The following is a 23,855-nucleotide window of genomic DNA, read 5'->3' on the forward strand; positions in this document are numbered from 1 at the left end:
GTCTTCACCAAGCTGGCGTTTCCTGGCGTCTTTCCTGCTCAGCCACCGACTCCAATTCTTGCACCCTCATCAGTGAAAGGGCTTATGCCTCTCTACCTGGGGGCTGGGACGGCGGGGAGGGGGCTGCAGTTTCTCTACGATAAATAAAGGGGCAATGATTGATTTCCTTGTGCATCTAGAAAGACCACTCGTCGTGCTGGGTGGAGAACGGAAGGTGGACATTAAAGGAGAGGGAGGGGGCCCTGAGGCCAGGTTGAGGCTCCACTCCCACCCCCAGTCCCCAGGGTCCCACAGCACAGTCCGGGGGCGGGGTCTCAGGGGCCCGGGAGGGTGGCTCGTCACGTGACTCACTCGGGCAGCAGCCCCCTCGGAAGCCGCCAGGCGGAAGTGGCCGTTCAGACCCGAGCTGGGCGGCGCGGACTGCGCAGGCTCCACATCCGGGAGCGGAGAGGAGAGCCGGAGTGGCGTTGGTCTGGCCGGAGCCCCTGGGTGGATTTGTTAGGCGTGGAGAGGGAGTGATGTCTTCCAGACTCGGTGCAGTACCCGCCGTGAGTTTCTCGGTTTGACCGTTATGCTTCCGAGGGAGCGCTGTCGAGCCCGCGGCACGCGGTCCTCGCTTTTGTCCCCAACTCACTGTTGGTTTTATCAGAGCCCATCGCAGGCCCCACCCTTCTAGGTCAGGTCTACCTGGCCTCCTTTTTTCCCCCCACTTCTCCGCTGCCTGTTCCTCACCTCCTTGGACTCAGTTCGTCGCCAGATCGCCATTGGTTTCTGTTCTTTTTATATATCCAATGCCTCCCATATCCGTTGTCCTCTCTTTTCTCCTCCCTTTAGAGCCTCTATCCAGACAGGGTTTTAAGAATGGGGAAGAGGAAGGCTCTGGTGTTGTCACCTGCCGTAGGAAGATAGGACGGCACGCTTTTCCTAAAAAAGTCCTGCCTCCTTCCGTTTGAGGTAGTTGCCCCGGGAGAGCTTCGTTTCTTCTGGCCGCAGGGGGATTGTCTTTTTGTGGTCAAGGACCAGAGGCCCCCTGCATTCACTTCTGTGCTTGCGTTTGCTAGACTCCGGGACCCACATCCTTTAAGCAGCAGAGGAGCACGAGGATCGTGGGAACTAAGAAGTAAGTGAGGTTTTCTGAGGTCCATTTTTGATTGTGTCGCCAGGGCGGCCCATGAGAACGATCTGTGATGGTGAAAATGTTCAGTATTCGTACTGTCCAGTGCTGTAGCTGCCAGCCGCGTATGGCTTTTGAGCGCTTGAAATGTGGCTAGTGTTAGAAACTGAATTTTAAATTGTATTTAATTTTAATTCACTTAAATAGCCACCTGTAGCTAATGTCTACCTGATTGGACAAGTGCGGGTCTAAACCCAGAGAACAACTTAGCTTTCAAAAAAAAAGAAAAAAAAAAGTACGAATTTAATAAAAATGGAACAGAGGACTCAGTGTAGCCCTCCGCTTATGTACTCATGGATACATTGATGAACATCGGAAGGACTAATAAAAATGACTGTAAGAAATCCTTGTATTGTCAAACTACTTGACTTCCAGACTGGTGTATTATTTTATATGTCGATTGTGCTAAGCTTTTCCATATTAATACAAAAAATTGTTAACTAGGTACTCATTGGAGGGGATTAATTCATTCAAATAACATTTACTAAATAACTGCTATGTTCCAGACACCACTGACCAGTTTTCTGTCACTGTACATTGGTTTGCATGTTCTAGGATTTTATATAAATGAAATTATAAAGTATGTTGTCTTTTTGCATGAGTTCTTTGAATGAAAAATAGTTTTATTGAATAGAATTCCATTATGAATATACCATAATTTGCTTAGCCGTCTACCTTGATGAACATTTGGGTTATTTTCAGTTTGGGGGTGTTACAATAAAGCTGCTATGAACATTCATGTACAAGTCTCTGTGTGGAAAAATGTTTTTGTTTAGCTTGATAAATATCTAAGATGGTATTTATTTACTAGGGTGGTATTTAACATTAAGATGGTTGGGTCATATATCAGGAGTGTGTTTAACTTTACAAGACATTGCTTGTTTTCCAAAATGGTGGTATTGTGTTACATTTCTGCCAGCAGTGTATGAGAGTAAGTCTTTAATTTTAGCTAATTTAATGGGTATATAATGGTGTTTCATTGTGTTATTTTAAAATAGGTTTTTATTTTTCAGTTACAGTTGACATACAATATTATATTAGTTTCAGGTGTACAACATAGTGCTTAGACATATAGCTTATGAAGTGATCACCCTGATAAATCTAGTACCCATGTGACACCATACCGAGTATTACAATATTATTGACTACATTTCCTATGCTGTGCTTCACATGCCCATGACTATTTTGTGACTACCAGTTTGTACTTCTTAATCCTTTCCCCTTTTTCACCCATTTCCCCTACCCTGCTCCCATCTGGCAACCATCAAAATGTTCTCTGAATCTATGAGTTTGTTTCTGTTTTGTTGGTTTATTTTGTTTTTTAGATTTCACATATAAGTGAAAACACATGGTATTTGTCTTTCTCTGTCTGACTTATGTTACTTATCATACCTTCTAGGTTCCATTCATGTTGTTGCAGATGACAAGATTTCACTCTTTTTTTATGGTTGAGTAATATCCCATTATATTTATGTACTACTTCTTCTTTATCCATTTATCCATTGATGGACACCACTTAGGTTGCTTCCATATCTTGGCTATTGTAAATAATGCTGTAATAAACGCATGGATTCATATATATTTTAGAATTAGTATTTTGGGTTTCTTCCCATAAATACTCAGAAGTGGGATTGCTGGGTCCTTCTGTGTCTCTTGTTATAGCCTTTGTTTTAAAGTCTATTTTGTCTGGTATAAGTATTGCTACCTCAGCTTTTTTGTTTGTTTCCATTTTCATTAAATATCTTTTTCCATACCTTTCCTTTCAGTCTGTGTGTGTCTTTGGATCTGAAGTTAGCTTCCTGTAGGCAGTATATGTAAGGGTCTTCTTTCCTTATCCATTCACCCGCCCTATGTCTTATTTTTGCTGTTAATCATCACCAGAGAGTGGAAGGGAGGGAGAGAGGGGGAGAAAGAGAGAGAAACGTCATGTGATAGAGACAGATGGATTGCCTCCCACATGAGCCCTGACTGGAGCTGAGCCCTGACTGAAGCCGAGGATGGAACCTCCAACCCAGGTACACGCCCTTGATCAGGAATTAAACCTGTGATTTGTTCAGAGCGCCAGCCAGCCAGGGCCACCCTGTCTTTTAATTGGAGCATTCAATCCATTTACATTTGAAGTAATTGTTGATAGTTATGCAATTATTGCCATTTTATTAGTTATATTTTTTATTTATTTCTTCCTCCTTCTTAAGTCCCCTTTAACATTTCTTGAAATACTGGTTTGGTGGTGAGGAACTCCTTTAGCTTTTTGTTGTCTGGGATTATTGTGGTTTTAATTTGCATTTTCTTGATGAATGATGATATAGAACATATGTTCATATGCTTATTGGCCATTCATATGTCCTCTTTTGGCAAGTATCTGTTAATATCTTGTTTATTTTTTTAAAAAGTTCTTTATCTTATTGAATTGTAGTATTTTAAAAAATATATATTCTGAATACAATTCCTTTGTCTTTACTACTTTCTTCCAGTCTATTGTTTGCATTTCATTTGCTTAATGGTGTCTTTTGAAATGCAGAAGTTTTAAATTTATCATTAAAAATGATAAAAAATTGCCTGGCTGGCGTTGCTCAGTGGTTGATGGTCGACCTATGAACCAGGAGGTCATGGTTCAGTTCCCAGTTAGGGCACATGCCTGGGTTGCAGGTTTGATCCCCTGTTGGGGTGCATATGGGAGGTAGCCAGTGGATGTTTCTCTCTCACATTGATGTTTCTCTCTCTCTCTCTTTCTATTGGTTGCCTTTGGTACTCGCCCCTACTGGGGATCGAACCCGCAACCTAGGTATGTTCCCTGACCAGGAATCTAACCTGCAACCTTTTGGTGAACAGGACAGTGCTCCAACCAACTGAGTCACCTGTCCAGGACTTCCCTGAATTTTTGTATAGTTCTGTCAATTGCTGAGAGGAGGAGGTCTTAAAATTTTCTGCTAAGAGTAGAATAGTCTTGTTTTGTCCTTTAATTCCATCAGTTTTGCTTTGTGTACTTTGAGCCTCTATTATAGACACATACAATGGGTAATTATGTCTTCCTGATGATTTGTTATAGTGTCTCTTTTTATTTCTAGCAATACTCTTTGTCTTAAAGTCTGTTTTATCTGATATTAAAATAGCCACTCCAGCCTTCTTGTATTTTCTGATTGCATGGTATAATTTTTGCATCCATTTACTTCTAATCTATGTATGTCTTTATATTTAAAGTGTGCATCTTATAAGCGGGATATACTGGGGTATTGCTTTTTTATTCACCCTGTCTGTCTGATTTTTAACTGGAGTGTTTAGACCATAAACATTTAAGTTAATTATTGACATAGTTGGATTTATTACCTGTCCTCTGTATCCTGCTTTTCCCTCTATACCTTCTTTTTTGAGTATTTAGTGTCCCATTTTATCTGTTTGATTTTTGTCTCTTTCTTTTGGTAGTGGTTGCTCTAGGAATTACAATATACATGCCTGTCTTTCCAGTCTACTTAGAGTTCACATCCTACTACTTTGCTTAAATGTAGAAAGCTCACAACCATAGAGATTCCTTTAACCCCCTCCCTGACCGTTAAGTTATAGCTGTCATATATATTGTATTTATATATATTGAGAACCTAGCCAGATGATGTTAAATTTTTGCTATAAAGAGGGTTTTTTTCCTTGTTTTTTTATTTTTATTTTTATCCTTACCCGAGGATATTTTTTCCATTGCTTTTCAGAAAGAGTGGAAGGGAGGGAGGGAGGGAGGGAGGGAGGGAGAGAGAGAGAGAGAGAGAGAGAGAGAGAGGGAGAGAAACATCGATGTGAGAGAAACACATTGATTAGTTGCCTCCCGAATGCAGCTGAGGTATGTGCCCTTGACCGGAATCGAACCCGAGACCCTTCAGTCCGTGGGCCGATGCTCTTAATCACTGAGCAAAACCAACTAGGTCCGGGATAATTTTCTTTAGCATTTCTCATAGAGCAGGTCAGTTGACAAATTTTCTTAGTTTTTCTTCATCTGAAGAAATATTTCTAAAGGATATTTTCACAGCATCTTTTCTGTCAGGATTTTAAAGATGTTGTTGCCCTGCCTTCTGTCCTCCATGGTTTCTGTTGAGAAATCCATGATAATTTGAATTGTTGTTGCCTGAATGTAATATGTCATTTTTTCTAGCTGCTTTCTAGACTTTTTTTTAATCTTTGGCTTTGAACAGTTTCATTAAGAAGTCTCTAGGTGTATTTTATCTTTTTTTTTAATACTAAATTACTATCTTTTATAGAAGAATATAACTCAGGAATAGGTAGATGGAAGAGATGCATAAGGCAAGGTATGTGAGAAGGGGGTACAGGGGTTCCATGCTCTGTGAGTGCTCCATCCTCCCCAAATCTCCCTGTGTTCACCAAGCTGAAAGCTCTAGGTTTTTTTTGTTTTTTTTTTTCAGTTTATCTCATTGAGTGTTTATTGAGCTCCTTGAATCTGTAAATTCATTACACCTGGGGGATTTCCCATCATTATTTTTTTCAAATGTATTTTTCTGCCTCAGTCTCTTTCCTTCTGGGATTACAATTAGGTTAGACCTTTAGATATTGACCCAAAGGATATTGGGGCTCTGTTGACTGTTTTCAATAACTTGTTCTCTTATTCAGATTAGATCATCATTTCTATTGATCTGTCACCAAGTTCACAGACTCCTCTGTCATCTCCATTCTATCACTGAGCCCATCCATCCAGTGAGTTTTTGAGATACTGTATTTTTCAGTTCTAAAATTTCATTTCATTCTTTTTTGTGGTTTCTATTTTTTGCTGATAATTCTTACCTTTCCCTTCATTTGAAATGTGTTCTATTTCATGGAGCATAGTTATAATAGCTGTTTTAAAGTCTATGATAGTTCCAACATCTAGAGGGGTTTCATCTCTTTATCATCTGTTTCTTTGAGAATTGTTCACATTTTCCTGATTGTGTATTGCATAATTTTGGAATTCTCAAGATTGTGAATGTTATATATGTGGACTCTGGGTCTTTTTAGGATCTTCTGGGAAATGTTAATGTTTTTATTTTAGCAGGTAACCTGTTTAGGTTCAGACCATAAGTTCTGTTTTGCCTTCTGAGGGCATTGGCTCAATATCAGTTCCATTCTTTCAGTCTTTGCTGAGATGGTTTAGGTCTGTTTTGTACACAGATCACTCATGGGTTAGTCTGAGACTTTTTTCTAGGTGTTTCAAATCTTGTTTTCTCTCTCAAAGCTTTTGATACATTGGTTTGGTTCTGTCTCACACTAGCAGCTCATGGGTTAGTCTGAGACTTGTGCATTTGTTCAAATCTTATTTCACTTTTCAAAGCCTTTACAAAAGCTGGTTTGGATATACTCCATACATACATAGCTCAGGCTAAGCTGTGACTTGTGTGGATTCATACACAAAATTATAGGGTCCCTTCTTTCCCTATCTCTTCTTCATGATTCTCCCCCACCCTCCACCCCCCACATACATACTTTCTAGTCTATAGGGATCACTCTTCCTCATTTCTCTGGCCAGAAAGGTGTAGATTCTATTGGAATTTAGGCTACCCGTGATGCTCTGCAAGTGGGTTCTGCCCTAGTTGCAAAGCCACATGTGAGGGGGGGAAACTGGGAAACACGCTCCCATGTGGGTCACTTCCCCCATTTTTGACTCTTCTCCACAATCCCTCTGATTTTGTTTACGTTTCAGAGTCTAGAGTTTTTTTGTTCTAATCAGGAGTGTTGGACTTACGCCACTATGCCAGAACCAGAACTTCTTTGTATTAAATTTGTAATGTTGGACTTCATGTTTAGAGAGCTGAAAATCATTCTTCCCTTTTTGTAGCATACTGACATCATCAGTCCCTGTTATATTTTCTTATCCCCATTTCCATCCCCTTCTTCCCAACAGACAACTATGTTAACAAGTTTGATATTTACCCTTAAATACAGGGGTGAGCAAAAGTAGATTTACAGTTGTGAGTATGTGAAAGTTTATTTTTATATTATTATTTATTATTGTATTGTTTTCCATACAAACAACTGTAAACCTACTTTTGTCTACCCTGTATTTATGAATTCTTACAAAATAGCCAGTGCTATTGACGTGTGTGTGTTTTTAATTTACTGAATTGACATTGTACTATAGATCTTGTTCTGTTTCTCTTTTCATTTAATAGTATGCTTTTTAGTTATGTTCATGTCTCTGTGTGAAATGGTTTATTGCTTCTAACAACTACCTAGTATTCCATGGTAGGCATCTATCACATTTTACTTACATAGTTTCTTAACAATAGTCCCCTGTATTTCTTCCAACTCTCTGCTTCTAAAACTTCTATGTGTAATTCTTTTTTTTTTTTTTTTTAATATATCTTTGTTGATTTCAGAGAGAGGAAAGGAGAGGGAGAGAGAGATAGGAACATCAATGATGAGAGAGTCATCGACTGAGCCCACAACCCGGGCATGTGCCCTGACCAGGAATCGAACCCTAATCGCCTGGATCCCAGGTTGACGCTCAACCGCTGAGCCATGCCCGGCCGGGCTATGTGTAGTTCTTATCAGCTCTACCTCTAAAGCATTATCTTGAATCTGTCAATTTATCTTTTTTTTTTTTTTAATATATCTTTATTGATTTCAGAGAGAGGAAGGGAGAGGGGGGGAGAGAGAGAGAGAAATATCAATGATGAGAGAGTCATTGATCAGCTGCCTCCTGCACGGCCCCTACTGAGGATCGAGCCCACAACCCAGGCATGTACCCTGACTGGGAATCGAACCGCGATCTCCTGTATTATAGGTCGATGCTCAACTGCTGAGCCAAGCTGGCCGGGCTCTCAGTTTATCTTTACTACAAAACCTTAGTTCAGGTGCTTATCATTTCTTATACATACGATTGCAAAAGCTGCTACCACTTCTTCCTTCATTCACTTTTCCTCTATGTATCACCTTCTATACAGCATCCAGAGTGACCTTTCTAAACCATAAATCTAAAGTGGCCTCACACTTTGGCACCTGTTGCTCTACCACATCCTGACCCACCTAGAAGATACTTTGTAGTTTCTCAGTAATGCTTGTTAATGACATACTGACTGGTTTTGGATTTGGGAATTTGGATCCAACTGTATACCAGATTTCTCTGGCCAGCTTAACTTAGACAAAATAGCACCCTTCCTTTAGCTATAGGAGCTAAGTACCATATTGCCTAAGTAAGATAGGGTGGCTCCGGCATTAGGGCTTAGGGAGAAGGCTAAAGGAGAAGGAACTTGGATCGAACTAGGACCTACAAACTTCTTTTCCTTCTTTATTCCCAGGGAGATTACTTTGTCACTGTCCCTCTAAGAAATGAGGAGACCTGGACATACCTTGTTACAGATCTGGGGGTCTTTTGGCCACAGAACCCCCTTCTACTGAGAATGCTTTCTTTTCTTGGACGAATCTAGGAAGGAATGCCTATTGGGCTGCAGAGTATGCATTTATGTGAACAGCTTACACTTTCTGGTGATGATCAAGTATAATACCAGTTATATGTGTTGTGTTAGATCCACCATTGTAATCGTTTGAAGATTACAATCGAAATTGTTTTTATCATCAGACTCCTTTGCTTTTGCAAAGGCAACCAAGTTGGTTATCTTCTTATGATATAGAATAATGGGAACTTTATTCCACACTCTCGTTTGTGGTGTAATATCTTTGTGTCACATCAGTAGCAGGACCAAGTGCTCCATAAAGGACAACAGTTTCCAGTATACTGTTCCTCACGATGATTCCTTAAGTGGCTCATCATCTGCCTCGTCGTGTGAACCAGTAAGTGATTTTCCAGCACCCTTCCGAAAGTCCACCTACTGGATGAAGATGAGACGGATCAAGCCAGCTGCTGCTCCCCACGTTGAAGGTATCATTTTCAGTAGCTTATTCCGAAGACAGAGCACTCGCTAAAGGTATATTTTGAGGTAGCTGCTGTAAGTGGCCCTTCAAGTATTAAGTACCACATATGTGCTTCTTGTTAGTGATGAGTTGTTTTGAGGTGTTAGGCTATCACTGTTAGCTTCGTCCCTGTATTTTACAGAGTGAAATTTGCTGATCTTACTCCTTTAGGTTATATCAGTGTTTCCTCTTCATGATTTGAACTTCTTTCCTCTTGTTCTAGTTTGAACTTCAGTTGAGGGTTGAGGGGCTGGTGTAAGGATCATTCTGAGTAAAATTTTCTTGGTGGTCATAGTCTCAAGGGTCCTTAGTAGACCGTTATTTTGAACATGTCTGCTTCAGTGTTAGTCTCAAATCAAGATGAAACAAAGCACACTGCCTGAAGGCTCTTACTATTCATAGGGAACTATTGATCACCTGTGATGGGGAGCAATACAAAAAGAAAAGGGGAGGTCGAGTCAGGTAATAAAAAGTTATGTCAACGTCCCTAACAGTGTCACAAACACTTCTGTGAGGCCTATGCTTGCTGATGGTCATTCCCTTTGATGTTCTTGTGAGTGATATTTTGAGGGCAGGCCCAGATATTCATTTCTATACCATACTTAGGTTTTTTCTGTTTTTGTATGGTATTTCAGGGTCAGGTGGAGTATCAGCCAAAGGAAAAAGGAAACCCAGGCAGGAAGAAGATGAAGATTATCGAGAATTTCCTCAGAAGAAGCATAAGCTGTATGGTAAGGGAGTAACTTTGCTAATTCTTTTTTCCCTGGGTGCCTGGGCTTTGTTCTTTGAGGGAGAGAGACCTTATGGTTTGGCTCTTAAAGCACTTTTGAGCCCTTGGAATTTTTTGGCAAGGCATGGCCTCCATCCTGCCTTATTTTACCCTCCTCCTGTCATGATTTAAGGGAGTGAGTTGGTTAAGGGACTGGGGTGTAGGGTGTTGAGAAGAGGAGGGAAGAGATTTTGGTGCTAGAGAGGGGTTAGCTAAGGTGATACGTTGGGCTTCAAGTTTCTGTCTTGCGTCAGGGAGGAAGCAACGGCCTAAAACTCAGCCTAATCCCAAATCCCAGGCTCGTCGTATTCGGAAGGAACCACCAGCTTATGCAGCAGGTATGCTTTCTGTTGGAAGCTTTGTGGGATCCAGTTCTCTCATTCTGATTGTGGTTGTTATTGCTGGTAAAGGAATGATGGAGAAAAGCGTTTCTTTAAGGAGGGCAGGTACTAACAGCATGGGTTTGAAGGTTAGACAGACCCTTGTCCAAGTTTTGGCTTTTCACTCATTTTCCCATCTGCCTCAATTTATTTAATCTCTGCAAGCTTCAATTTCCCTGTCTCTAAACAGGGATAATAAAGGCAGTCAGAATTGTGAAAATTAAATGAGATAAAACATTTAACAAAGTCTCTGGCACATAGGAAACATTCAGCATACTGGCTCTTCCATATCTCAGTATCCTGCTACTATGTGCTGCTTTATAAAATGTTGCCTGTTGTCAGTCATTCTTCAATAAAGCTGGAAAAATATGTTGCCTAGTTCTTTAAGCTATTGGGATTTGGATGTTTCTTAGATGTTTTTTATCATGGGGAACTGAGTAGAAGTGTCAGAAACTCCTCACTATCTGAAAAAAATTATTTCTAGAAGTTATACACAGCAGGAGTCTCTCTTCCCCAGGAAGGGGAAAACCATTTTGTGATACTTTTCCTAAGTTCTAGAATTGTGCTTTTTGTTTCTGGACAGTACTACAGATTATATCATGTTCTTTTATCTTCTTTGTAGGCAGTTTAGAGGAGCAGTGGTACTTAGAAATTGTGGATAAAGGCAGTGTCTCCTGTCCTACCTGCCAGGCAGTGGGGAGAAAGACCATAGAGGGCTTAAAGAAACACATGGAAAACTGCAAACAGGTTAGATGTTTTGTGGCATTTTGTGACTTATATTATGATCTTTTACCCAAACTTTAGACATCTGGCACTGTGTTGGATATGCTGATTACTGTGGAGAAGAGGCACCATTGTGTCGTAGGGAAAACATAGGCTTTGGAGTGTGACAGACTTGGGTTTGAATCTTCACTCAGCCACTTACTAGTTGAATCATTTAGCTTTTTATGTTTGAGCCTCGGTTTCCTCATTTATAAAATAGAGATAAAATAATTACTACTTTGCGTACTCTATGAGAGGATAAGAAAGAAAACATGCTAAGTTCTCACCCCATTACTTGGCAAATATTGGTACTTAGTAAATGGTACTTTCTATTTTTTAAGAAGTGAATTGCCTTTTACTTCTTTGCCCTTGAGGATGTGACACTGAGCTTGTGGGATTTTGAGATTCACTGATTGTTGAGTTTGGGAAATAAAGGAGAATCAGACAAGAGCATTTGAATGGGACTTTGTGATGTTCTATTTCTCTGTTGAATAGTCTGGCACTGAGCAGTATTTTTTCTCTGTAGGAAATGTTTACTTGCCATCATTGTGGGAAACAACTTCGTTCACTGGCAGGGATGAAGTATCACGTCATGGCAAATCATAATAGTTTGGTAAGAGTGTCTTCTGTCCTATATGAGCCTACGTGGTGTTTGGCTGTCTTAGATGAGTATATATAACTCAGTGGAGATGGCTAAGGCTCTGGGACTTTATAGGGTGAATAAGAAGACCCTTTCAATTGAAGACTTATGTACAATGAAAACTTTGTGGTGGATACGTAGGTATTTGTGTGTTTAGGTTAGTCCCAAAGGTTCATAGCCTGGGAGGTAGAGGCTTAGAACTCTAATTTCCATTATATTCACTGCCTTGTCTGTCTAGGAGACAGAGAGCCAGGAGTCAGATAACTTAGACGTCATGGGCATCAGCTTAGGTGCTAGTGTAGTCCTTGATTCTTCTATGATATAATTTTTTTCTGTATCTGTCTTTTCCATGAATTATCTGCTTGTTTGCTTCTCTTGCTTTCTAGCCCATTTTGAAGGCTGGAGATGAAATAGGTGAGCCAAGTGAGAGGGAACGGCTCCGAACAGTTCTAAAGAGACTGGGAAAGCTCAGGTGCATGCGTGAGGTAAGAACCCAAGGACAGCCACTCCTTCTGCCTGGAGTCTTAGGTCCATGTCTTTCTGTTACTCTCTTCCATTTCTCCTCCTTTCTTTGGACCTGGTTCTGTATCATCTTACCGCATAAGAGTGGCTCCACTTTTCCAGGTCTTCTGAACTCATTAATAGGTCTTTGTTTTCTTTCTCGGCTTTAGAAATTTAGTTTTCTCCCCTTATTTTTTGTTTGAAGGGGTTTGTTTACCATCCTTTCTTTGGTGTGATGAAGAGGATCCTTATAACCTCACCTTGAGGAACTTTGATATTGCTGGGTATTTGATATTGGGGTGGAGTTGGATCATAGACTAGGGGGGAAGCTCTGACACAGAAGAGGTGCCCAGTCCTAGTTTATTGAATATTGATTAAACATTGAATGTGATGCTTGGTGGTAGACAGAATAGCCGTTGAGCCAAGGACAAGAGGGGTTGTGCCAGTGGGAAATGTTGGAGAGGGACTAGTGATATCAGAGGGTCTATTTGTGTGGAGTGGTGGTTGAATACCTTGTGGCTGTATAGAAATTTAGAGATCATGTCAAAAGATGTAAGACTATAGTTTAGGTTTCTCTCCTGTGTTTAGAGTTGCTCTAGTAGCTTCACCAGCATCATGGGATATCTGTACCATGTCAGAAAATGTGGCAAAGGGGCTGCGGAGCTGGAGGAGATGACCCTGAAGTGTCACCACTGTGGAAAGCCATATAGATCGAAGGCTGGACTTGCGTATCACCTGAGGTCAGAGCATGGGCCTGTGAGTACTGATTACTTTCCAGACCCTGTTTGGGGATATATTCTGTGGTAGCTGCTTAGCGCTACATCTCAGATATCCTTGGTTCTCACTTGTATCTCTGTTTAATTTTGAATGCTTTTGTTCCCTCTTCCTTGTTCTTCCTTTTGAACATTCTTAGCTTAGAGAAATCAAAGTTCATTGTACAGTCTGGTAGAAGTAAACTCATTATTATATTTTTAAAGCTTAAGGCATTCCCCCTTAGCTAGAAATTTTGCAGGACTCTGTCCAGCAGTTTTCTGTATTACAATTTTTTTTCTCCTGCCTCCCCCCCCCAATTGCATTTCTACATTCCCCCGACCTCATGTTCTTTAGAGTTAAGTTTCAAGATATAATTTACATATGGTAATGAATATTCACCCTTTGGTATATAGTTATAAAAGTTTTCACAGTTACTACAGTCATGTAACCACCACCATAATCAAGATGTAGAACAATTTGATAATACTCCTAATTCCCTTTGTAATCAGTTCTTCTCACCATTCCCAACCCCTGGCAACCACTGATCTATTTTCAGTCTTTATAGTTTTGCTTTTTTTAGAATGTCTTGTAAGTGGAATAGTGTAGTATGTAAACTTTTGAGTCTGGCTTCTTTCACTTAGCATAATGCATTTGAGATTCATATATGTGTTAGCATACACCATTAGGTTTATTCCTTTTCATTTCTGTCTAGGATTCCATTATATGCATGCCTCACAATTTGTTCATCCATTTACCAGTTGAAGAATGTTTGGTTATTTCCATTTTGGGGCAATTATGAATAAAGATGCTATAAACATTCACTTAAAAGTTTTGAATGAAAATGTTTTAATTTCTCTTGGGTAAATACTTAGGAATGGGATTACTAGGATATGGGATATGATAAATGTATGTCTCGCTTTATAAGTAACTGCCAAACTGTTTTCCAATGTGGCTGTGCCATTTTGTCTTCTCACCAGTGAAGGATGAGAATTCCAGTTGCTTTGCATCCTTCTCAGCACTTGCTATTGTCAGTTTCATTTAAAAAATCCATTTTGATAGGTATGTAATGGTATTTTATTGTTGTTTAAATTTGCATTTCCCTGATGATTAGTGATGTTGATGACCACCTTTTCATGTGCTTATTGGCAACGTTAGTCTTTAGTGAAGTGTCTTCATTTGTGAAGTGTCTGTTAAAATCCTTTGCTCATTTCTTTATTGGAGTTTTTGTTGTCTTACCATTAAGTTTTGAACATATTCAGAGTTTTTACATATTCTGGACACAAGTCCTTTATCAGATATGTTTTGCAAATATTTTTGCCCAGTCTGTAGTGTCTTTTCATTTTTTTATGTTGTTCTTTAAAGAGCAGAATTCTTATTTTGATCAAGTTCAATTTATCTTTTTTTTCTTTTATGGATAATGCTTTTGTTGTTGTATCTAAGATATTTTTGCCCAACCCAATGTATAATTTTTTGTTGCTGCTGTAAAAAATATCACCGCAAAACTATTGGCTTAAACAACACAACTATGTTATCTCACAGTTCATCAGGCCAGAAGTCCAGGTACAGTTGGTTTACCTGGCTATCCTGCGTAGAGCCTCACCAGGTTGGAATCAGAGTTTAATTAGGGCCATGCCTTTCTGGAGGCTTGAGGGGAGAATCTGTTTCTGGGCTCTTTAAGATTGTTCAAGAATTCAGTTTCATGCAGTTGTGGGACCTCATTTCCATGCTTGCTATAGGCCAGGAGTTGTTCTCAGCTTCTAAAGGCTATGCTTCATTTTTGCAGATCTTTCCAGAGTCAGGACAGCCAGAGTGCTTAAAAGAGATGAGCCTGGAGTCAAAGAGTGGGGGCCGAGTTCAGAGGCGTTCTGCCAAGATAGCTGTATATCACCTGCAGGAACTGGCCTCTGTGGAACTGGCCAAGGAATGGCCTAAGAGGAAGGTTCTTCAGGACCTGATACCTGATGATCGGAAGGTAAGGTAGAAACTTGTGTTAATTTTGAAGGATTATGTCTGATACGGTGCTTATTACATACAGAAAAGTAAATGCACTTGAGTACATGATAAATAATATTTTTCTTCTTTATCCTTAGAGATGGAGTATATCTTATCCAGCTCTAGTATTTTGATTCATGTAGGTCCTAGAGAAACAGTATGTTTCAGAAGCTCCTTAAGCCTCTTAATTTTGAACTATTCCCAGAAGGCACCTAAATTCCCAAGTTAGTTTTTTGCAGGACTCAGTACAGACTATCCTGATCATACTATTTGAGTTTTTAAGTTTTATTTTAAAGATTCATTAGAATAACATAAACTTCAGTTTGACAGTATCAGCTCCTGTGACTCAACCAACTGAGTCATACAGGCCAGGGCACTATTATTAACAATTTGATTTATAGCCTTCTATCCATTTATCCATCTACATATATTTCTATTGACTATATGTGTATATATGTACTTATATTATTTTTAGTGAATTTTTGTATCTCCGTCTCTCTTTTTTGTAACAGATATTTTAACTGTATAATGCTTTGTCACTAGCTTTTTTACCCCCCTAACTGTAGATGAAGTATTATACCTGAAAGTCTCCTGCCTTCTGTTAAAAATGAAACTATTCTAAGACTAAACAATAGATGATTATATTTACCAGTTTAAGGAACTTTAAAGGGTCTCATGTAGTACAATTTTTTTGGTATATGAAAATATACTTGTGGAACTCCAGAATTACATAACCTGAAGGGTTGGGTGTGAAACTTTTGGGGTGTGTTGGAAGTTGGATTCCTTCAATAAAATCTTTCTTGTCTTGTAGTTAAAATACACTCGCCCTGGGCTACCTACCTTCAGCCAAGAAGTACTACACAAATGGAAGTCAGATATTAAGAAGTATCATCGCATTCAGTGTCCTAACCAGGTGGTTCTTTCTCATTCATTTACTCAGTAAATCTTTATGAGGCATCTGCCGTTATTTCAGTTATTTGTTCTTTGTGACAAAGCACCTGAACCTTAGTGGCCTACAACAATTATTTCATTTGTTTACAATTTTGTAAATAATTTTGTCAGGGCTCAGGATAGTTCTCCTGCTGTACATGGCATCAGCTGGGATCACTCATAGGTTGCATTCAGCTGGAAACTCAGATGCCACTTGAATGTCCAAGATGGCTTCTGTACAGCTAATTGAGCTGGGAGCTTGGCTCTCCCCCTGGCCTCTCTCTCCAGCAGATAGTTAGATTACCAGCAGGGTACATGGTGATTGAGATTTCAGAGAGTATCCCAAGAACATGAAAGCAGAGGCTGAAGATCTCTTAAGGCCTAGTTTTAGAATTTGTTCAGCATCTTTCCTTGGCATTCTATTGGTTCAAAGGAATCACAGAGCTGACCCAGATTCAAGGAGAGGGTACACAGACTCTACCTCTTTACGGGAAGAGTGGCAGTGTTTCCAGCCACCTTGAACCTGGCTGTATGGGCACTACTTTGTGGCGGAGTAGATATACGGAAATAGGAGATAGAAAGCAAATTAAAAAAAAATCTAACCATGTAATTTTCTGTGCTTCTTTAAGTACCAGGGAAGGGAATATGTTAAGCTTTTGTAAGCAACTTGTTTACCTCTTTTTCTTTTACCTTTTGTTGGTTCCCTTTCTTGTTTTTGTGGCTTGCATGTGAATTCTTTCCCTGTTTGGTTGTGGTAAAATTTATTGGACTTTTTTCTCCAAATGTAGAGTTGGTCAGTGTCAACACCCAGATTGCTAAGAGAAGGATGCTCTTTTGATTAGACTTCATGTTATTTTTTCTTCTTTTTTTCAGGGTTGTGAGGCTGTCTACAGTAGTGTATCTGGCCTTAAAGCTCACCTGGGCTCTTGTACTTTGGTTTGTAACTTTCTGAACCATTTATCTTAACATGACTTCTGAAATAGTCTGACGTAGAAGAGAATTCAGTATAGGTGAACAGCTAACTGTCCTGTTTTCTGTTATCTTCAGAGGCTGGTTTAGTTTTTTATGTCCCAAAGAATCTTGATGTGTTATTGGGTGGGATGCCAGGGTATGTCCAAGGTACAGAAAAGGCCAACATAGCCATAAGTATCATATCAATTAAAGAATTTGGAGAAAACTATATTAGTTCGGAATCCCTACCAGGGACTTAACTTCTTCTACCCAAGCTTCTCCCACATTGGACCTGCCTTGTCTTATTGGGCCTTAAATTTTCTAGTGTCAACTTATATGCACTTATCTGGATTAGTGAAGATCCTCTAAACCCATCTGAACTATACCAGCCTCTGGAGATGGGAGGTGGGATCCCTGGGTGTCAGGCTAATAGCCATTCACCTCACTGAATCTTTTCCATGTTGACCTGGGTGCCCTACAACCCACCAGCCATAGGGATTGTTGCCATTTTCCAATCCCTTTTAGAAGTATCTCTTCACACAAAATGAGCCCCATGGAAACCCAAAGCTTCAGGAGGGGAGATAAGTCTCAGTTAAAGGCAACAAGAGGGTTATAGGCATCCAGACCAGATCTGTCCAGGAATGCTTAAGAGTTGGTCATCTTGATCTTAGTTTCCGAGTCCTTAAACTTTGTATTATGGATGGTACTCTTCTAATTCTGGATTTCCAAGGCGCTCTTTGCAGCAGTGGATTATAGTGGGAAGAATTGTACTTTGGTGCCTACAGTGAAGTTCAGAAGTTTGATCATTTTGGGGGAGGAACCAAGAGAACCTGGAAGTGAAGTGAAAGAAACAAGGGAAGATAGAAAAATGTGACATGCCACATAATCAAAGTAGGAGGATTTCGGGTTGTATTGAAGGGGGTGGGAGGGTTTGGTGTAGAATTGCATTAGGATAGATTTATAGTAGTGATAGTCTGCCCGAGCTGTTTTTCCTAAATATATTGCTGTTTTGGATTTTCTTCCTTCTGACCTTTGCTTTTCATCAATAACAATCCCTACACATGGCCCAGGCATGTGTTCCTGAATTTGCCAATAATTCTCTTTTCTTTAAAATAGGGAAACTTTGTGGCTGGAAAATACAAGTGTCTTCTATGTCAGAAAGAATTTGTGTCAGAGAGTGGTGTCAAGTATCACATCAACTCTGTCCATGCCGAGGTGAGGATCCTGCTTTCCCAGTGTTTTTCTAACCCTGTGAGTCCTGTACATACACCACAGGAGAGGTGGGTTTTGTGTCTCTTTTTATGGGCTAGGACTATCAAGGAAAGTAGAGTGGTTACCAGAGACATCGGAGTTCAATCCAGTTAAATCAGGCACTTGGGAACCAGGCTGAATTTACACCTTTGGAATTCTTATTTCACAGCAATCTCTGTACTTCTGTTTTCTAGTATTCTTGCATCTTTGAGCAACCTATTTTTAATGCTGTTTAAAATACTGCATAGAAACAAGTTCAAAGGACATTATTGAGACAAATGGGGAAATTTGAATATTGACTATATATTAAGTAGTGATGTGTCCATGTAACTATTTTGAAATGTGATCACTGTAATTATGCAGAAGAACACCCTTGTTCTTAGGCAGGTACATGCTGATGTATTTAGGGATGAAGTAGCATGATGTCTGCAACTAACTTGCAAATGGTTCAGCAAAAAGAAGGAAGGAAGGAAAAGGGAAGGAGAGAGATGAACAATGGTAAATCTAGGTATTCATTAAACTAATAACTTTTCTGAAGGTTTGTAAATTTTCAAAATAAAAAAATAAAAAATTCTTTGTTCTGCCCTAACCATGCCTTTAAAAATTTTTTCTCACACCTCTTTATGTTTTCCACTATGTTTTGACTGGATAGTGTTTCTATTTTGCCTTTGTAGGATTGGTTTGTTGTAAACCCAGCAACAACCAAAAGCTTTGAAAAGCTGATGAAGATAAAGCAGCGGCAGCAAGAAGAAGAAAAGCGGAGGCAGCAGCACAGGAGCAGAAGGTCTCTGAGAAGGCGGCAGCAGGCTGGCATGGAGCTCCCTGAGTCGGCAGAGCTGAGTCTTAGAGCAGGGAAAGATCAGAGGAGGAGCAAGGAGGAACTGCTGGTGTCGACCTCCTGTAAAGAACCAGAGCAGGAGCCGGTGCCAGCGCAGTTCCAGAAAGCAAAGCCCCCGAGGGCTAATCATAAACGAGGAAGGAAATAGGCAGTCAGTGTGAAAGCGCTCCTAGGAGAGTGGATGTGATATTGTTGTCATGGGGACCTGTGCTGGGAGGACTGAGTCATGGGGCTGAGTGAAGAGAAATGTACTCTTTCAGCTGTTTGTGTAAAGCTCTGACTTTCTTAGCTCTTTCCTCCTGTATAAATTTCACTGTTTTCCCTACTTATTCATTTTGACAACCCCTGTCCCCCAACCCTTTTGGGTAGGTTTTCCTCATTGGAGTCTATTGTTTTTCTCTTATCTTGCCCAAAGAGCTCCCTCTTAAGGCCAACTATAGGCCTCTCTTGCCCTGTACAAGACTAAGAAAACTGGTTGTCCTTTCCTTCTTGGGGTGTAGAATGTTCTTGGAAGCTCCATTGATTTATTAGTCTCCATCATCAAGCTTATATAACAATTCCAAATTAACTTTTTAAAACCATACTGATCAATCATTTTGTATTTGTGCTATAACAAGCCTAGAAGCTAGAAATGTTGTCACTCATGTAATAAGTTACCCTGTCTCTTTGGGAAACAAACTTTATGGAGGCTGTCTGTTCTCTCAGTGTGGTTTTAGGATTGAAAGAAAGAAAATGGACTTAGGGTGAAAAAGCTAGAACTTCCCTGCACTAATTCAACTGGGAAATGCTTTGTCCTAAGTAGCAGTGACTGACTAGACCCACAGGCATGAAAAGCAGCCTTAGGAGTAGTGTGTCCCAAATATTAAAATGACTGGAAAGAAGAAAGTAGGAGAAGCAATAAATAAATACTGCCTCAACTTTCTGGGGCTGGCGGCCTCATCTGTTGTTACAATCAATGTCATCCTGAAGTTTGTTTTGCCTCTTTAGTTCTGAGGACTGAGAAATATCAGATTGATTGCTCCTGATTTTTTGACATAGAATCCTAGTGTTCCTGGTAATGGCACTAAGATTGGTAGCCAAGGCACTCGTCCCTTCTCTTCTGGACTTGACCTCACTTGTTAGGCTGCACCCCACTGGGTCCTGATCCCTCCCTCTACCAACCTCTGTCTGAGTTGTCTGGGACTGACTCTCCTCTTTAATATGTGTTCTGTCGTCTTTAATCCTGAGCCTTTTGCTGGAGTTAGAAAGAAAAATTCTTTTTCTGTACCTCATGCCTACCTGATAATGTCTACTGGGCTGTTAGATAATTGTTTTGAAACAAGTGAAGGACATGGTATATCCACTCTACATTTTCATTTGCAGTTGTGTACTTTCAGTAGATGAGGATTGTCAGGGAGGAGAAATGAAGAAGCTATATTAATTTCTGGTGAGTAAGACTTGGGAAATGTTTGGCAATGACAAAAGAAATAAATGACTCTGAGTTAGAGTGATGTTTCCAGTTGTTCATTGACTCTGACCTGCTACTTGACTCTTGCTGATACAGTGTATGGGGGCAAAAAGATGGCTAGAGATGGGAATGAGTCTGAAATAAGTACCAAATGCAGTTGTCTCAGTTGTTCTTTAGACCCAAAATTCTGCTGGCTAAACTGAATAATTTGATATTAAAGAGAATTAAGTATAGGAAACTTGCCCAGTCTCATACAGGGCCTTTACAGGCATGCCTTTATTCCTTCTTCTTCTTTTAAAAAGTTGATTTTAGAGAGAGAGAGAGAGAGGAAGGGAGGGAGGGGAAAAGAGAAACATTGATCAGTTGCCTCCTGTATGTGCCTGGACCGGGATTGAACATGCATCTTGGGTATGTGCCCTGATTGGGTATTGAACCCATGACTCTTTGGTGCACTGGAAAACACTCAACCAACTGAGCCACACCAGCCAAGGCACCTTTTTTTCCTTTCTTCTTGAGGCCAGAGAGCAGCAGGACTCAGTATAGATTATCCTGATCATACTATTTGAGTTTTTAACTTTTATTTGAAAAATTCATTAGAATAACATAAAATTAAGTTTGACAATATCAGATATAGCTAGGTTTTGGAGCAGTGAACTCTCATGCATGGTTTGGAATGCGAATCAGTACAATCACTTTGAAAACAATTTGGCGGTATATAGTAAAGTTAAAGATATGCCCTAAGACTCAGCTGTTTTACTCCTAGGTATAGACAGAGAAACTCCTCTTGTCCAGGTGTACCAGGAGACACAAGCAAGAATGATTATTGCAGTATAGTTTGTAATAGATAACTGGGAACAATGTGTAGGGAAGACTACTAGCTGTCCACCAAAATCTGCTCTCAACTTGTAAAGTTACAGGGTTATATAAAACAAATGGCTAGACTACATTTCCCAGCCCTTTACACTCCTTCTCCTGTATGGAAGGAGTAGCCAACTAACTTCTCTCCAGTGGGATGTGAGTGGAAGTGATTTGTGTCACTTCCAGGCTAGAACTTTGAGTGAGTGAAGCTTCATGCTTTCCCCTTCCTTGGGTTAGGTGTAGGTGATGCTGGGGCTCTAGGAGACGGTAGAGCACAAAATGGAGGGTGGTTGACTCCCTCAATCCCATGAAGGGCTGCTTGCCAACCAGGAACATCTATCAGACTACTATATGAGCAAGAAATAAATGTCTGTGAGTTTGAGACCTACATTCTTGGGCCTCTTTGTTAGCCTACTCTAATGTATAACCTAATTGTCCGTCCTCAGGAGAAAGGATAAATTGTGACATAGTCATACAGTAGAATATTTTACAGCTATGAAACCAACTAGGGCTTTTTTATCATGAATACATCTCAGAAATAATGTCTGGAGAAAGCAAGTTATAGAATTCATCAAGTATACCATTTATATAAGGTTTAAAGACATGCAAAAATGCTCAATACTGTTTATGGGTATATATAAAGATAAATGTGTACTTATATATAGTATGTATAAATATTTAGGTTATGTTTATATTTTAGTATATATACATATATTAACACAATATTAAAACATGCACAGAATTGATAAACACCAAATTTAGTATAGTGCTTCTGGGACCCAGAGGACTACAAATGAATTTGGAAGTATTATTTCTTAAGGTGGATAGTGAGTTTGTTATAATTTTATATTTTTGTATGTCTATATATCATTTTAAAAAATCAACAAAATATATTCTTAGCTTACCTCTTTCTTCAAAGGGAGCACTTTGGAAATTTTTCTTCTGCCTCATCTTAACTTTTGATCTCTTCACCCTATAGTCTACTCTCCTCCATGCCTTCACTTCTATTTCTACCATCCCAGTTGGAACCATCATCACCTCGCCTAGACTACAGTAGCTTCCTAATTGGTTTCCTTCTGTTTTTTACTGGCTTGGATACACTCCACACAACAGGTTGTAGTGAGTTCCTAAAATTGTAAATCAGACCTCATTCACCTGCTAAAAGCAGAAAGTAGATTGAGATCTCAGTTGGCCAACCTGCTGCTGCTCACTTGCAGGTATAGATTTCAAGTACCTTTATCAGATGATTCATCCGTTAAAGTCTTCAAGCTCTCAGAAGCCTCACTCTGAAAGGGACAGCCATAAGCAGTATACCAGATCCATTACCTGAAATGATAGGAATGAAAACTAAACTGAGATGAGACTGAAGTTATCCACTCCTGAGTTAGATAATTGGTCCAGCGATGGCAGGAGGGGAATTAATAACAGAACAGTAAGGGTCTCAGATCTTAGCAGCCTTAGGTATATATTTTCCTAGGATTTTTGGATCCAGAGAGAATAGGGCTTCGAATTTGTCTTGGAGACCATGTTTTTCAAGTGCAGTCTTTATTTTCAGCTCATGAATTGAAGTATTTGGGTTAAGGTACCTGCATGTTATCTAAAGTCCTATCTTCTGCATTAAAATTGCAGCTTTATTATTTGCATATGTACTAGTATTAATAAGACATGCAGAAATAATGAGAGAAAAGTGAAGTAGAAAATACATTGGAACAATAATAAAATCAATGAATATAATCCAAGTAGACTTATTTTTTAACAACAAAAACTTGCTTAATAAAGAACTACATATTTAGCAGAAAAATTGTTAAAGCTAGAAGTTAAAGGTACATTGAGGGAGAGTCCTTTTTCAAATCCAATTTAAAGGCATTCATTTTACATATGAATGAAACTAAATTCAAGAAAATTATTTTGAAGTTTTCATTACTGACGATTTCTGGAAAATAATGTTGATTATATTTTCCCTTAGAGGAGCAATGTTAAATATGGGGTTAGCCTGGCCAGGCGTGGCTCAGCGGTTTAGCATTGACCTAGGATCCAGGAGATCCCAGTTTGATTCCCCGTCAGGGCACATGGCCAGGTTGCGGGCTCCTAGCCGATCAATGACGACTTTCTCATCATTGATGTTTCAACTCTCTCTCCCTCTCCCTTCGTCTCTATGAAATCAATAAAGATACATTAAAAAAAAAAAGGGGGGTTATATTCCTCCATTAGGATTCAGTATTAAAATAAACCACTGATCTAACCATCAATATATCGTAAGTACAAAAAACAAAACTATCCTAAATGTCTGCTAATTTAAAATACTATTCCCAGTTCTATTAAATAGCCTAAATTATGGCACATTATCAATTACAGAAGGCATTTCATGTATCATTAAGAGCACATATAATAAAATGTAATAGGTGACCTAAAGCTAAAGTACTTACTTATATTTGACATTAAGTAATTTTACTTATCATCTTAGAATTTAGGATGTTGCTAGGGAAATAGATGGCATAAGACTCTAAAAAGTCGTCCATTTGAGCCCCAGCAGTCGTTCCTCCGGCGGCTCGGGGGGCTCGCTCCTTGGGGGCCTAAAGTGAAATGCACTGTTTTTCGTATCGTGGGAGCCCTGCCCGCAGGATCTCAACTCGTCCGCTTCTGCCGGGTACCACACACTTGCCCATCCCAGGCCCAACCCTGCAACGGTGAGCTCCTTTTTTTTGTCTGCTCCCCACCAGCCCTC

General features: G+C 39.7%; 1 protein-coding gene and 1 long non-coding RNA gene across 5 annotated transcripts; one reads left to right on the plus strand and one right to left on the minus strand.

Moving 5' to 3' along the window:
- The first annotated feature begins 437 nt into the window (after positions 1-437).
- ZNF512 (zinc finger protein 512) lies at positions 438-20,311 on the plus strand. 4 transcript variants are annotated; one of them, XM_016209722.2, is made up of 14 exons: positions 438-548; positions 1,062-1,120; positions 8,839-9,026; positions 9,694-9,789; positions 10,082-10,165; positions 10,830-10,954; positions 11,496-11,582; positions 11,996-12,094; positions 12,699-12,866; positions 14,647-14,835; positions 15,667-15,768; positions 16,659-16,721; positions 17,853-17,951; positions 18,662-20,311. In XM_016209722.2, exons 1-14 carry the CDS (start codon positions 519-521, stop codon positions 18,971-18,973), a joined length of 1,701 nt encoding a protein of 566 aa, XP_016065208.2. In that variant the 5' UTR covers positions 438-518; the 3' UTR covers positions 18,974-20,311. The 4 variants fall into 4 exon arrangements, with proteins under 4 accessions (XP_016065208.2, XP_016065214.2, XP_016065223.2 ...); XM_016209728.2 differs by having other exon boundaries at positions 8,842-9,026; XM_016209737.2 differs by lacking the exon at positions 438-548 and adding an exon at positions 925-954.
- Positions 13,432-23,770, minus strand: LOC107534634 (uncharacterized). Its single transcript, XR_001602953.2, has 3 exons — positions 23,557-23,770; positions 22,365-22,477; positions 13,432-14,821 (listed from the first exon to the last, which is right to left on the minus strand). It is a non-coding gene; the product is annotated as an uncharacterized LOC107534634 (long non-coding RNA).
- Positions 23,771-23,855: the final 85 nt, after the last annotated feature.

Source organism: Miniopterus natalensis, chromosome 13 (genome assembly GCF_054644295.1).
Source record: "Miniopterus natalensis isolate mMinNat1 chromosome 13, mMinNat1.hap1, whole genome shotgun sequence".
NCBI lineage: Eukaryota > Metazoa > Chordata > Mammalia > Chiroptera > Miniopteridae > Miniopterus > Miniopterus natalensis.

What these genes read in the sequence shown, in the direction of transcription:
- ZNF512 (XM_016209722.2), top strand. Translation starts at nt 519, where the DNA reads ATGTCTTCCAGACTCGGTGCAGTACCCGCC. An exon ending in TGGCAAATCATAATAGTTTG is followed by an intron (nt 11,583 to 11,995) that starts GTAAGAGTGTCT and finishes CTTGCTTTCTAG; the next exon opens with CCCATTTTGAAGGCTGGAGA. An exon ending in ACCTGGGCTCTTGTACTTTG is followed by an intron (nt 16,722 to 17,852) that starts GTTTGTAACTTT and finishes TCTTTAAAATAG; the next exon opens with GGAAACTTTGTGGCTGGAAA.